General features: G+C 43.3%; 1 protein-coding gene across 1 annotated transcript in view; it reads left to right on the top strand.

The window, feature by feature from the left end:
- The window catches only part of prkcab (protein kinase C, alpha, b), a 216,485-nt gene that overhangs the window by 183,840 nt on the left and 16,902 nt on the right, over positions 1-15,743 (top strand). Inside the window, exons 6-12 of the mRNA XM_063184008.1 lie at positions 3,222-3,378; positions 3,875-4,009; positions 5,257-5,353; positions 12,668-12,808; positions 13,754-13,927; positions 14,853-14,944; positions 15,240-15,302. Of these exons, the coding sequence (XP_063040078.1) occupies positions 3,222-3,378; positions 3,875-4,009; positions 5,257-5,353; positions 12,668-12,808; positions 13,754-13,927; positions 14,853-14,944; positions 15,240-15,302 (859 nt within the window). The remainder of the gene's footprint in view (positions 1-3,221; positions 3,379-3,874; positions 4,010-5,256; positions 5,354-12,667; positions 12,809-13,753; positions 13,928-14,852; positions 14,945-15,239; positions 15,303-15,743) is intronic.

The following is a 15,743-nucleotide window of genomic DNA, read 5'->3' as shown; positions in this document are numbered from 1 at the left end:
ACACACACAAGGAGCTTCTATTGTAGAGTGAAAAACCTCATCACAAGTGGATGAAAAATCTAAACACGTGGGAAAGCACCTTAAAATAGTGCTGTGCTGTGTGTATATACAGTAGTGTGGGATAATAACTAATTCTGCAGCCAAATGAATCACGTGCAGAGTCTGATTGAACTGACAGTTGGGTTTGTGGAAGTTGTGTTGCTCTTAGTAAATGCCACCGGGATGTTACTGGAATGAAATTAAATAACCCGAATGACAGCATTTTCTCTTGGTATTCATAGGCAAAGACAGCCTTGAAAAGGCGGATGCAAAACAGGCTAGCACGAGCTAACCATCTGCTCCAAAAAAAAGGAAAAGATAAAAAGAAAAGCACTTAAACACAAAGCTCCCTGGAGGTAGAGTAAAAAAAGGAAAGAAGAGGAGGAAGGGGTGGTATTTGAGGGGGAGGATGACAGATAGTCTTTTTTAACAAAGAAAACCAAAAAAATTAGCTCGCATTTTCCTTTCTCTTTTTTTTTTTGGCTGTGTTAAAAAGCGACACACCATGGGAAAATATTGAACAAGAAGGCAAGGCGGGCATCACAGGCATGGCGGGGAAGACTCTGGGAGACAGAGAGGCTGTATCTAAGCAACAACAGCTTAGACGGTCCTTGATCCTCGCGCGGCGATCCCCTTGTGCTGCTCCCGTTCTGAGGGAGGGCGACAGCTGTTTCCGTTAGTGGCCGTGTTCAAGATTTTTTTTTTTTTTTTTTTAAAGGCTTCTGGAAGTTGCCCCTTCCTAAGGTGACAAAGTTATTGTCAACATGATGTCAATATTTTTGAACTTGTTACGGCTACCAAAAGTTATTAAACATTTTATACTTTTGCTCCATACAATAAGCTTTGCTGTCTTTGAACACTTCATCTTTGAAATGATTAGCTTAATTTTTTTTTAATTTTTAATTATTAACTGAGTCCTCTTTTATTTGGGTCTCTGACCAAGAGGTCTTATTGGCTAATATGTATTGACAGAGCTGAACCTCAGTGGATTTACTGTCTAGTGAGCGTGTGCGAATCACTTCCTCAACAGAGGCCTACACTGCCCTCTGCTGCCTGAAAGATGAATCACATCACAACTCCACATACATTCTGTAGTTGGGAATTTCTCCATCATCTTGCCACTTTTTTGTAAATTTCTGCACTCTCTATTTTGTCTGCCATTTTGTAGATATTTTTGCTGTTGTTTGTTTGCTTCCTATTTTGTTCTGTTCCATTTTTCTTCATAAATTATCATTTAGTGGTCATATTGCTGTCAACTAGTTAACGAGTGTGTGATTGTTTTTTGTGTGTGTGGGTGTGTGTGTGTGTGTGTGCGTGCGTGCGTGCATGGGTGCATGCGTGCGCGCGCGCGCGCGTGTGTGTGTGCGCGTGCATGCGTGTGTGTGCGTGTGCGTGTGCATATGCGTGTGTGTACAGTACGTGTCTGTGTGCACACAGGGCTGCTGACAGCTTTTGCTGGGCCCAGGCCAAAGTCATCTGAAAGGGTCCCCCATCCAAGACATACAATGTAATTAAAACTGAATTATGGGCCCCCTGTCTCCTTGGGCACGGGGCAACTGACCCCTTAATCCACCCCTGTCGGCCTCCCTGTGTGCACATATAAAAAAATATGTCTCAATCCATCCCTGCAAGGCACGTTCTTCTCCCTGCAGACTACAGTATAGTACAGTGTTTCTCAACTGGTGGGTCGCGACCCAAAAGTGGGTCGCGGAAGGGTCATGGGTGGGTCGCGGAGCCTTGGTGTAAAAAAAATGTAATTCTAAAAAAAAAAAAATCCAACTTTTCCTGCAACAGTGTATAACTTTTATTTTGATAGGCTAGTGAACTCTGTGTCATCTGTTGTCATAGATACAATCTGATTGTTTATGCGAGATAGATAGCGTGCAACCAGTCATTCGAGTCTTGGTTACATTTTGAGAATTGCATTGAATTGACTTGAATGTTAAAAAAATTGGGTCGCGACCGAATGAGAGTGGAAAATGGTGGGTCCCAAGACTGTTCCAGTTGAGAACCACTGGTATAGTACATTGCCTTCCCGTCTTCACATATGTTCACACTGCAATGTCCTCCACTGACAGTCGTGCATGTTACACATGAGACGTGTGACGCATGTGTGATTTGATTTGACACATGTGATGTGCCGTGTGTCATATGAGGTGAGACAAGTGTGTGATGTGTTTGTAGAAGGTGACACATGGATGAAGGGTAGGCTTTGTTGCTATGGCTCACGGTTGCATACGGTTGGCAGCTGAACTCTGTGAGGACACCTTGTAGACTGTACTGTACTGTACTGTACTGAAGGTCGCCATTACATTCCATCTTTCGATTCATTCCATCTTGGATCTTTAAAACACAGTGCTGCTGCTGCTGCTGCTGCTGCTGCTGTGTGTGTGTGTGTGTGTGTGTGTGTGTGTGTGTGTCTGTGTGTGTGTGTGTGTGTGTGTGTGTGTGTGTGTGTGTGTGTGTGTGTGTGTGTGTGTGTGTGTGTGTGTGTGTGTGTGTGTGTGTGTGCATGCGTGCGTGCATGTGAGAGTGTGTTTGCAGTCCTTATTTTCCTCAAAAATTTAAACACCCAGTCTTTATCTGTTACTTAAGGCACTAGTTAATGTCATAGCAATATTGTTATGGTGTAGTTGAGTCTTTCCAGCAAAGTGTGAACGGGCCTGCCGACGAGCCCATTTGCACTAAGAAGCTACACAGTACACTTAACAATGAAGACAAAAGTGCTTTTTTAATCCAAAGACTCAGAAGTCAAAACACTTGTTCCATTTTTAACAATGCATTCATTTAATGTGTGTCAGATACTATAATAACACACATCTCATATCTTATTTTAGCAAGGCTTTCATTTGATCAGTAGAGTCACCAGTCATAGCAGTCTTTCTGATTTAGGCTAAACTCCTTTTTAGGCTGAACTCATTTTTTGCATCAAGACAAAAGACTGAGAGGAAGAGTTGTTGCATATTACCTCCCCAAACTGTCACAACAATGATTAGATGACAGTTAAAAATAGCGCTGAGTTTATTCCTCCATTTCAATGTCCACGCTTGTCAAGAAGAAGCCCACGAATGGACACCCACGCTGAAAGAAACTAAAAGCATTGGCATTCAGATAATGACATCTCCATGCTTTTCTTGACGCATACTGTATATTGTCGTCTTTATTTTCGTTTATGACTGTAGTTGGGGAGGCCCGTAACCTTATTCCAATGGACCCCAACGGGCTGTCGGATCCATATGTCAAGCTGAAACTCATCCCAGACCCCAAGAACGAGACCAAGCAGAAGACCAGGACCATCCGCTCCTCGCTCAACCCCACATGGAACGAGTCCTTCAGCTTGTGAGTAAAGCAAAGGGAACCTTCTGCGTTTTTGTTTTCATTATTATGGGGCAGCCATGGCCTAGTGGTTAGAGAGTTGGTCTTTCAATCTACGTAGAGGTTGCGGGTTCGTATCCCCCCTGACCTCTCCCTACATCTCCATCCGTGGCTGAAGTGCCCTTGAGCAAGGCACCTAACCCCACATTGCTCCAGGGACTGCAACCAATACCCTGAAAAATAATAACTGTAAGTCGCTTTGAATAAAATGAAAGGCTGGACTTGATCCAGGCTGGACTTGAACCCGAGATCACGTTTATCATCAAGAGATGCAATGTACTGTGAAGGATGATGTCAAATGTAATCCTCAACTGGGTATTGGTGTGTGTGCGTGCGTGTGTATGTGCGTGCATGTGTGTGTGTGCGTGCGTGTGTATGTGCGTGCATGTGGGTGTGTGTGTGTGCGTGTGTGCCTACGAGCATATGTGTTAAATGTGTAAATGTGTTTTTACTCCCATAGTAAACTGAAGGCCATAGACAAGGATCGACGTCTGTCTGTAGAGATCTGGGACTGGGACCGGACCACCAGGAACGACTTCATGGGATCCATGTCCTTCGGGGTGTCAGAGCTCATCAAAGCGCCCATGTGTGGATGGTGAGTAGGGCTGTGCAAAAAATCACAAAGTACTCACGTGTGGATGGTAATTGTGCGACAGTGTTGCAGAGTCCAGACACCTAAATTCCTGAATCCCTAAATCAGTCTTAGCGGTGTAGAGAGAGGAATAACTTACGTCCGTGTGGGTAATCACATGAAAGTCTTCAGGTGCTCATCGGTGTCCAAAGATGTAGATCGTGAGGTCAAGGGAGAGGGTCCGAGGCACTCTGAAGTCCGTAAAGGACTTTGAAACTGACTTCAGAGTGCCTCGGACCCTCTCTCTTGACCCCCAGTTTTTCACGACCAAAATTTCTCTCGTAGCAGCCACTTAACGCATGTCATTCCACAAGTAGAGCACTATAATAGTCAGAAAAAAAACTGCCATAGTACTACACCACTATGACAGTACACAGGGCCTTTAGTAATACATTCCAACTTGGTCATTGCCATTCTGGTAACTGCTCATTTAAAACAGGGGCTGTTGTGTCTGAGTAAGGGCATGCACACACATTGATGAAGGCGGATATGGAAGTGCTGAACATTGAACTGAATTTTATTAAACTACTGCATAAGAATAATAATACATGTAGGCTGTCTGTATGTCTTTGTGGTAAGATGGGGAAGCTGTACCTTATATAGCCCCCACCTAAACGCATGGCATTAATGGGAAGTGAAGTACTGTACATCCATACACAACAGGGTCCGTGTCTTCAATAGCAAAAAGAAAAGGATAACGAGTCTTTTCTCCAGATAGAAGGGGTGCATCTGGTTAATCCTGTTAAGGCTTCATAGAAAGATGACTGAATCCAAAGCACTCTCCTTCGAGTCAAGGTTGAAGTTATAATAAAGACCCTTTATTCTACATTTGGGGTGAACAAACTTAAAAACGTCAACCGGTTTCAGCCGTCTGGCCTTCGTCAGGGCGTGGTTAGAACTCAGGTACCTGCGTAGAACAGGTAAGTAAACTCTTGGGGGTCACATGGTATGGGGACGTACACAGTTCACACATTCCGTGGTCCGTGTCTTACTGAGATAAGCTCCTCCTTAGTCGAAAAAAATCAAACGCCAAATAAGTTGAACTGAAGTTAACAAAACATGGCACTGTAATCATAGCTACGTAAATGCAGTGTTGCAACAGGTATAGCGGAAATCCGATTGGGGAATAGCGAGGTGAGTGATGAGTTGATGCATAGGTTTCAACATGGCGTCTCTTAAGACCCTCTGTGTTGTACTTTGTTGTCTTCCAGGTACAAGCTGCTGAACCAGGAAGAGGGCGAGTATTACAATGTTCCCATTCCAGACGTGGAGGACATGAATCAGATGGAACTGCGGCAGAAGTTTGAGGTTTGTGTGTGTGTCTTGTTCTTGATTGATAGGCTGTTGCTATCTTTGGAGCCTCTATTTGTGTCATGTCCTTCTCTAATCAGTTGTACTCGCAAATAAAGAATTTTCTTCCTACAGTTAGATGACCCCCCTGGCCTCCCCTGTTCGCTTGATGTGCTCTTCCAGTCATTTTCAGTAGTTGCCTGGAAGGCTGGCTGTACTGTATCTCCATGGCAACAGTAGCACAGACTGACTGAAGTGTCTTCCACATTGTTTTTTTTTTTTCTTTCTTGTGCATGTTTGAAGTTTTTTTGTTGAAGTTAGTGAATAGGTATCGATGTGTGAGAGGCAAAAGAAGAGCTCTTTCAATAACACAATTGCCACACTTAACTCTCATTTATTTGTGTGTGTGTGTTTGACTGTACAAGGTTTCTAGATTGTTGATGTGTGTGAATTCTTAAGATACCCAGTTAGCTGGGTAAAGCACATGCAAGCTTGTTCCCATGGAAACGCAGCCTGAGAAGATTCTAGTAAGTTGCGAAATAACCTCCCCTTGGCTGAACAGGGAAACACTCATATTTAAATATGGAGATTCCTCTGGGAATGGATGGTGGTTTCTTACTCACAGGGAAAAAAAAATGTAGATGAGACTGCCAGCTACGTTGGATGAACTCACACGTTTAATAAGGTGATAATGATGTGAGGGGTCCTCACATCTGCCTTGATGCTCTAAAATGAGCCATGTTCCGACTCTAGCCTCGCATGGATGAGTACGAGCGTGCACGCACGCACGCACGCACGCACGCACGCACGCACGCACACACACACACACACACACACACACACACACACACACACACACACACACACACACACATCATGGAGGTGTGGTTGTGGAAATAACACACGCACACACACACACACACACACACATGCACGCACACACACACACACACACACACGCACAAACCTGAGGACTAATGCTACAGTTTCTTCTTCCCTGTTCTACTTTCTAGGCCTGCCAATTTAACCAGTTCCTCAAGGTAGCTCTCTTGCTGTCATTTTCCTCCTCAATAATTCTCCCTGTCCTTCTCTTCCTTCCTTCTTTCCCTCTCATTCCCTCCTTCTTTCTTTCATTCTTGCTCTTGTTTACGAGTGCATCTTCATCTTCCTAGTCGCTGGAATGAAGTCTTCTGGTCCTCCTCTGATGGTTTGTGCGTGGCGTCCAGCTGCCACAAAGCAATCAGCTTTACTAACAAAGCTGCCTGACGAGACAGCTGATGGGCCTGCTGACATCAGCATAACTATTTTGGCCGTTACCGCTAATGATGCTGACGCAAATTCATACAACATGACGCAAAGGAACACACGGTTCACTGTAGTGCAGCAAATTGTATAGTCCTACATTTATACAGCAATTATCTGCATTGCTGCATGACATTGTAGCATTAATGGCATATGGCATACTAACAGACACAGGCACATGCGCTCTCTCTCTTTGTCTTTGTCTTTCTTTCTCTCTCTCTCTCTCTCTATCTCTTTCTCTCTCTCTCTCTCTCTCTCTCTCTCTCTCTCTCTCTCTCTCTCTCTCTCTCTCTCTCTCTCTCTCTCTCTCTCTCTCTCTCTATCACACACACACACACACACACACACACACACACACACACACACACACACACACACACACACACATACACACACGCGCGTGTACATACACACACATACACAGACACAGTGTAGTGAAGTAGGGAAGACGGAGACGATACACACTTTCTTTCACAGAAGCAGCGCTGTTAGTAAATAAGCAAGTGCATTTGGGGAGGTGGCATTTGTCAGAGGTGCTTGACAAGACCTCTCACCCACATCCACCACCAGTGATGGGCAAAATAGATTCATTAGAATCCAGTGCCACATATTCCAAATGGCTTGGTTTTACCTGTCCAATTCAGCCAGGTGATTTGTCCAATTCAACAGCCAATCACCTGGCTAAATCGGACAGGTAAAACCAGGTCATTTGGAATATGTGGCACTGGATTGTGGAACTAATGGATCCATTTTGCCCATTACTGTCCACCACCACCACCAATCAGCTCTCTTACTGAGGTGACCTTTGGCATGCTCTGGACTAGCATGCTTTGGCATGATATCCTCTACTACCACGCATGTCTACTGTATGCGTGTGTCTGTATGTTTGAAGTACTCACTGACAGACAAAACTAACGCACCTGTATACCGCCCTGTTCCAAACACACACGTATCACACTCTGTGGAGGTCAAGACAGGTGTATACCGTATGTATGTACAGTATGTGTGGTTCTGCTCAACAGCATGCTGCAATGGCAGACTAATGGATGATGAATCGGACACTGAAACATTACAATCACACACACACACACACACACACACACACACAAACACAACTGTTTCAAAAGCCCTCTACTGAGGATCGGACAGGTTTCACTTTCGGGCCCCCTTGCATGGGTGAGGCATAAATGCAATTTCGTTGTGTGCAATCAATGTGCACTTGTGTGCTGTGGAGTGCTGTATCACAATTGCAATGGGAGTTGGAGTTTCCCAGTTGGGCTTTCACTTCACCTCACTTCACCTATAAGAAACAAGTGTTGGTTCTATTTGCTTGCATTGTTTCTTTTATTGGTCTGTTAATTTCACCAAAAAAGCTTGTGCGTGTACCAAACAAAATTATGTAAAAAATATTAAGTATTATTTCCAGAGTTGTGAAATGAGCTTGCTGTCAAAGGAGTGGAAGGGGTTTGCTGTTACCCTTTTAGGGTCCTTGACCTGATGATGATGGTGGAAACAAGGATCTATAATACGAAGAGGGGATGTCTGCGCTTCAGCCTTGGTGGTGCTCACCGTCAAGGACAGCAGTATCAAGACAAGCTGGGCTACTTCACAGTGACTAGACCCAGGGATGACTGGAGCACTCAGCAACTTTTTTAGAGGTGAAGGCGCAGGTGCGCTCCAGTCATCCCTGAGTCTAGTCACTGTGAAGTAGCCCAGCTTGTCTTGAAGGATCTATAATAGTATCTGTATCTAAATCAGGAGGTCTGACTGTTTGCAGTGGGGACTCGCACACAGTGAGCGAGTGACAGACTCAAACAGATTTTTTTCAGATCATTTTTTCAGATAATCTTTTTTCACTTCTTGGTAAGGCTACTTTAACCTGTTAAGACAGTGGTTCTTAACCTGGGGTGCGGGCACCCCCTAGGGGTGCGCCAGAGATTCCAGGGGGTGCACGGAATTTTGTTTGTGTTGAGGTTGTGACCAAAATGCTGCTAGCAAACAAATAATAAGGTAAAATTAAACCAAATGAAAACATTTTTGGTCCCCATGTAAAGTCATTAAGGTATTGGTAAATGTTTTTAAGCAAGATTCATTGTAATTATTGACTTAAATCTTTTTTTTGTGCGTATACAGGTGTAGAAGTTTGGGTTGGGGGTGTGCGGCTTGTCTTGTACAGAGGTAAGGGGGTGCTTTAAGAAAAAAGGTTAAGAACCACTGTGTTAAGACACGCTGTTTTAAATTAGCTGTTACCAGAATGGCAATTACAAAGTCATAGTGCATTAGTAGCCCCTTAATGCACGCCGTACCTCCTGTGGCACGCTGTAATAGGCATTGAAAGTGAACTGCTATAGTACTACACTACTATGACAGTGCACAGGGCCTTTAGAAATACATTACAACTTGGTCATTGGCATTCTGTTAAGAGCTATTTTATAATGCCGTGACTTAAGGGGCTAAAGGCCCTGTGTTATGTCATAGTAGTGTAGTACTACTATGGTAGTTAACTTTCAATGACTATCACAGAGTGCAACAGGAGGTATGGCATGCATTATGGGGCTACGTGAAAAAGATGATCTGGAAAAAAAACCCTGTTTGAGTTTGTCAGTCTGTGTAAGAGTCCCCACCGCAAACAGTCTATGCTTAACCCATTAAGACACGGCGTTATAAATTTGCTGTTACCAGAATTGCAATGACCAAGTCATAGTGCATTACTAAAAGCCCTGTGTTTTGTCATAATATTGTAGTACTATGGTAGTTCACCTTCAATGACTATCACAGCTATCACAGCCACTGGAGGTACGGTGTGCATTAAGGAGCTACCTTGACTATGTAGGACTTATGTAAAGTAAAGAGCGCACCTCCTTTTTTTGGTTACGTGTATACTCTAAATCAGGAGCTCAACAGGAGTTATAACACATGTGAGCTACAATGCACATCTGAATACATTCAGTCCTTCTCCACATGGGGGCAGCACACAGCCAGATTTCACGGTCTTTGAATGTGCTGTGGGTGACTATGGTGATGCAACATCGTGCTTCTTTTAAATCCAGGGTTCCAAAGCTTGGTTTTGATGAAAAGCTGCCACTGTTGCTTAATCAAATATATACTCTCTCTCTCTCTCTCTCTTGCTAATTTATCATTTCCACCCTTGTACCCTTCTTGAAAGCTTGTTCAGTCTCCCACTGTATGGTGAGTTCACCGTCACCATAGAGCTGTATGTCCCAACCAGGGGTACGTGTATCACTAGGGCAGTGAGTTCTCAACCTTCTTTGAGGCTTTCTCAATTTGAGTTAACTTACAGGGCAACTTGTTTTTAACGGTTGACTTGGCTGCAATGTTTTACGCTGTACGGTAGTACCCTTCTTTACCAGACTCACAGTTTGCTCAGTCTCCCACTGTATGGTGAGTGCCTAGCTCATCACCATAGCGCTGTGTTTCTCAACCAGGGGTACGTGTATCACTAGGGCAGTGGTTCTCATCGTTTTTTGAACAAACAACCCCTTCACCTCATCATAAATCTGCCAACACCATTAGCATTAATACAATTAAATAGACTAATATGTGAGTTCCTAGCTCATCACCATAGAGACGTGTTTCCCAACCAGGGAAACCAGGGAAGCACACCTCTGGGGGTACGTGGAAAAAATATAATAATAACAAATGTGTGGAGTGTAGTCACACTGGGATAGAGGAGGAGATAAAGAGCATGAATGAAGGGGTCATATGACAACATTGCTTAGGGCAGGGGTGGCGAACCTATCTCCCAAGGGCCTTGAGGCTGTTTGATACGGCCCTCGATGTAATTTTAATGTTATACAGCTTCATATGAAATATGACATATTTTGTAATGGAATCTTAGAAAATACATTTGCAATACAATTAGATTATATTCAGGGGACCTAGAGAAGGTGGGGTCTGTTTTAAAGGTGGCTGCCTTCAATATAGGCCTAAAATGCAGGGGGAAATCCTGGTTTGTGTTCATAGTACGGCCCTCTGATTAATTTGAAGTGGTCCCCCGAATGAAAAAGGTTCCCCACCCCTGGCTTAGGGAGTACGCAGGTTGGGTTGCCATAGAGCAGGAATGTCAAACTCAGGCCCGGGGGCCACATCTGCCCCTCAAAGTCATTTTATTCGGCCCGCGAGATCCTTTCAAATGTGTGTTACAATTGGCCCAGATACACCATTAATTTGGTGCTTCACTGGAATATGAACAGCTCACCCTTGTATTCAACACAATATGTGACAGCATTTTTGAACTTCCATATATGATGGGAAAGAGTATTAAGAGCGAACGCGCACAATTTTAGTTCATTGTTCAAAATAAATGCTGACTTCGGCCCAGCACTTCATCCCAGATTTTGATTCAATTCAATTTGAGTCAATTTGAGTTGGACACTAGCCTTAGACATCAAATTGAATTTTCTCCTGGGGCATTTTGCTGTAGGGGTTTGGCCAGGCTAGTTGGACACCACTGCCCTAGAGGACCCTGGTGGTGGGGTCAGGTGATAGAGCACAGGAGGAGTTTCCAGGATTAGAGTGCTGTAGGTCTTGGTGGCCTGGAGGCTCAGGTGTGTCTCTCAGCCCATAGTCCACTCTGCTGTGTGCCGGCACGGGGAGATTGCCTGGTCGTCTATAATTGCCTCCTCCGCACATGGCTTCTTAGCCAGCTGCCCACTGCCCTTGTCCTCGCCCTTGCCCTCGCCTCTGGGAAGGTTGCGGGAAAATACACACAACAGAGGAAAGAAGAAGTGTGGTAGCACACCTGTGGCAGTATACGTACACACAAACATAAACACACACACACACATGCACAGACACACACACATCTAGGCACACTTGCACGCACGCACGCATGCATTCATTCACGCACACACACACACACACACACACACACACACACACACACACACACACACACACACACACACACACACACACACACACACACACACACACACACACACACACACACACACACACACACACACAGCAGTCTTTGAGTATTTCACCTATGGGAAATTGCATTGCCTCTTTTAGCCTTTGCTTTGCTTGTGCTGGCTGTTGAAATAACCATGGAGAATTAAGCATGTGCTGTATGCTTTAAAGTTGATGAAATGCAGAATGTGGAAGTTGCAGTCATGGAGGTGAACTTGTGTTGTGCATTACTCCTGCTCACAGTGCTCTGAATGCATGAGATCATTGTTTTGTTACTGTTTTTATGTGCTGTTTTTATCAGATTAATTACCAATCACTAGATGACATTTAGTTTTCGAAAAGAAACACACTGAGTCAGGATTGTAATGAAAACTCTTTTTTTCTCCTTAAAGTGATACTGTCCCATTTTTGGAAATAAGCTTATTTTACACCTTCCCTTGAGTTAAATAGTAGGGATTTACCATTCTCCTGTACTTTCAACCGTTCTCTGAGTATGGCAGTGCCAATTTTACATTCATGCTAGCACTTAACATTGAGTCCTATGAGACCAGCTGGCGGCTAACTGGTCTCATAGGAGTCCATGTTAACTGCTAGCTTGGAGGTAAAATTTGCACTGCCGTACTCAGAGAACGGTTGTAAGTACAGGAGAATGGTAAAGCCCTACTATTTAACTCAAGGGAAGGTGTAAAATAAGCTTATTTCCAAAAATGGTACAGTATCACTTTAAGGCTGTTTCTTAATCATGAAATAGGAACTATTTATGGCTTACTGATAACGAGGAGTTGAGTCATTTAATCTCTTATTGAAGGGGTATATTAGACTTTGACATCGAGATACTAATGTCTGTTCACTACATGTTGCATGTCGGCTCATAGTTTCCTTTGTGCATTTAGTAGATGCACACTGCCCATCTACAACATTGGAATAACAAAAATGCATGTATGCATGTATGACACCGTAGTAACTGAGCAGTTGCATCACCAATATATAAATACAAATGTGTAATGTGCGATATTTCAACATTCATACTGTATGACGAATGTCCTTGTGTGTCTGTGTGATGTAAATGTTAAAACTCCTCATGTTGTGTTGCAGAAAGCCAAGCTGGGCCCGGGTAAGAAGGTGATCACTCCGACAGACTACCGCCGCTTCAGCCTGCCCTCGGGCAACATGGACCGCGTGCGCCTCAACGACTTCCACTTCCTGGCTCTGCTGGGGAAAGGCAGCTTCGGGAAGGTAAAGACTTGAGCAGGTTACAACATGGCTGGAAAGAAAATAAAGTTCCGCAACACTGTTAAATGCTCCCAAATATTTAATGGCACAACGTTTCGGACTAACCGTCCTTCATCAGAGTTGCACGAAACGTCGTGCCATTAAATATTTGGGAGCATTTAACAGTGTTGCGGACCTTTATTTTCTTTTCGGTTATCTTATGTTTGGTCCAGCACCTGTGCCACTGATGTGCACGCATTCTTTGACTTTCTGGTACAACATAGCTGGCTCAGACGTCCATAGTGTACCATATACTATACGTAAATGACTATGGCACTTCACTGTTAGCCTGATTATCATCGACTTAAGTCAGGCAAGGAGTAATACATATATCGTCTCTGAGCTCCGGAAAAATCGGAAACTCCTCCCACTTTGTTGGGTAGCAAACAACCAGTAGCAAACCAAGGGCGGCGGGTCACCACCATGCAGTTTGGGAAATGTTAATTGTTATGCTCCTTGCCTGACTAGAAGCAACCTAGCCCATCTCTCTATCTATCCCAAGCAATTCCTTTCATCTCTTCACTGTCACTACCAAATCATTTCTATAATAATAATACTACTACTAATAATACTAAACACATATACTGTGTGTATATATGAAGAGTTCAGGTGCAAAACCCCCTAACTCCATTTCGGCAGACCTGCACTTCTATATTTTTAGAGAACCCTGTTGTTGGTTTGGTTCACATTCATGTACTTGATAATACATATAAATAGTTATATTACATAAATAAAATAAAAAATGTGCAATTTTGATAGCTTTGTATTAAATAAAAATGAATTAAGATTATTTTCTGAAAAGGCACTTAGGGGGTTTTGCATCTGAACTCTTCATATATAGTATAGTATACACAGTATATAGTATATAATTTATATATGTAAGTATATTTCTCTTGCGTTGCTCCTCAGGTGATGCTGGCCGAGATGAAGGGTACAGAGGAGCTGTTTGCCATTAAGATCCTGAAGAAGGACGTGGTGATCCAGGACGATGACGTGGAGTGCACCATGGTGGAGAAGAGGGTGCTGGCGCAGAGAGACAAGCCACACTTCCTCACACAGCTGCACTCCTGCTTCCAGACTGTGGTGAGCAATATCTGCGATGATGATGATGATGATGATGATGATGATGATGATGATGATGATGATGATGAGAGACATTAGTAGACCCTTTTACTGCAGCTGGGCTCGCCGGCGACCCTATTCACTTGCTGAAAATGCTTAACTACATCATAACAACATTGCCATGACATTACAGAGAGCCATAGTGCTGAGCTAAGGGGTTTTAATCCCCAAAGGTGAAATTGAATGCCACCTGGTCATCCACACAGCACATAGCAAACACATAGACAAACACATTGTAAACTAGAAATGCACTCCGAGAGTGCAGACCTCCACCAAGGAAGCTGTTTGTTAGAACATTTGACTATGTCACACCCGATTTTTGTGTTAAGTCTTTCTGCCTTCTTATTGTGGAATTAGAAACTGAAATGTCAAAATTCGCCCTATCCCGCAATTCAATTTCTAGGCTAGCAATGCTGAAGAATCTTTTTTTTTTTAAATCCTGGGTCCGGATTGTGAGCCGGATAAACATCAACATTTAATTATTTTAAACATTTTTTCATTTCTAACAACTCCACAAAGTTTCATCTAAACCCGTTCATAACTTTTTGAGTTATTCTGCTGACAGGCAAACAGACAAACAGACAGACATACAAACAAACAAACAGACAGACAGACAGACAGACAAACCAATGCGACCGAAAACATAACCTCCTTGGCAGAGGTAATGATAATAATATTATTAACCATTAACCATTACTGTCATTCCACGGTGTTTGTTCTTAAGTTCACTCTCCAACGCCTCAGATGAAATTGAACACTGAAGTGTGGTGATGAGTGACGCTCGTTCATGATGTTGAGTGTAACTATAGTGTGTGTATGGTACTGTATGTGTATCAGCAAATGATCTGTCTGATGGAGCGCTTGTCTTGTGTCTTGTCTTGGACAGGATCGGCTCTACTTTGTCATGGAGTACATCAATGGAGGAGATCTCATGTACCACATTCAGCACGTGGGCAAGTTCAAGGAACCACAGGCTGTGTAAGCACCTTCTCACTCCTAGCAGAAGTGCTGACATAGTTAAATATGTCTAGAGTGCGCTCAAGTCCATTGTTTAGACTTTTTATGATAATTTAATTGTAAGTGTCAAACTACATTTAGAGTTTTATTTTATTTTGAAGCCAAAACAATGGCTTAATTGGAACATTGTAGTGTATCCTGTATCCATCCACAGCTTCATGCTATACCACCATATCTTATGTTACATTTACCTCTGTAAGGAAAATGACAAGTCAAATATGCACCATTTTAACATACTATGTTGTCCTCCTCCTAGGTTTTACGCTGCAGAAATTGCTGTTGGATTGTTTTTCCTCCACCGAAAAGGAATCATTTACAGGTATGTGTGGCAATGAATTCTTTTTTACATTCTCTCTTCAGAGATGTAAACATATGCAGACGTCTTTCTTTCATACAGTAATGCACTGTATGTGTTAAGCTAAATTGGCCATTTCAGTGCTATATTTGTGCATTCTCTCTATGCATATGAAAAACAAGAACACACGTGTTCTGCCTTTTTGTACACGTGTTGGTACTGTAGATGTGTTAGACAAAACGCATCAGCCTCTATCTTCTCGCGAATCCTTAAACCACTTGTTGCATAACCATGGTCTTCATAAACTGCACCGCCTGCTACAGGTTTTAGGTGTTTATCAGCAGAGAGTTTTCCTAACGACAAAGACATAATCAGTGTGGCTGAAATCCCAGGCTTGTTTAGGAGTGTGACAGCTGAAAACAGATTGGCAGGGCCAGGAGTGTGGCATCAATATTATGGTGCAAA

Source organism: Engraulis encrasicolus, chromosome 2 (genome assembly GCF_034702125.1).
Source record: "Engraulis encrasicolus isolate BLACKSEA-1 chromosome 2, IST_EnEncr_1.0, whole genome shotgun sequence".
Lineage (NCBI taxonomy): Eukaryota > Metazoa > Chordata > Actinopteri > Clupeiformes > Engraulidae > Engraulis > Engraulis encrasicolus.
This window is presented reverse-complemented; position numbering and strand designations above follow the sequence as displayed.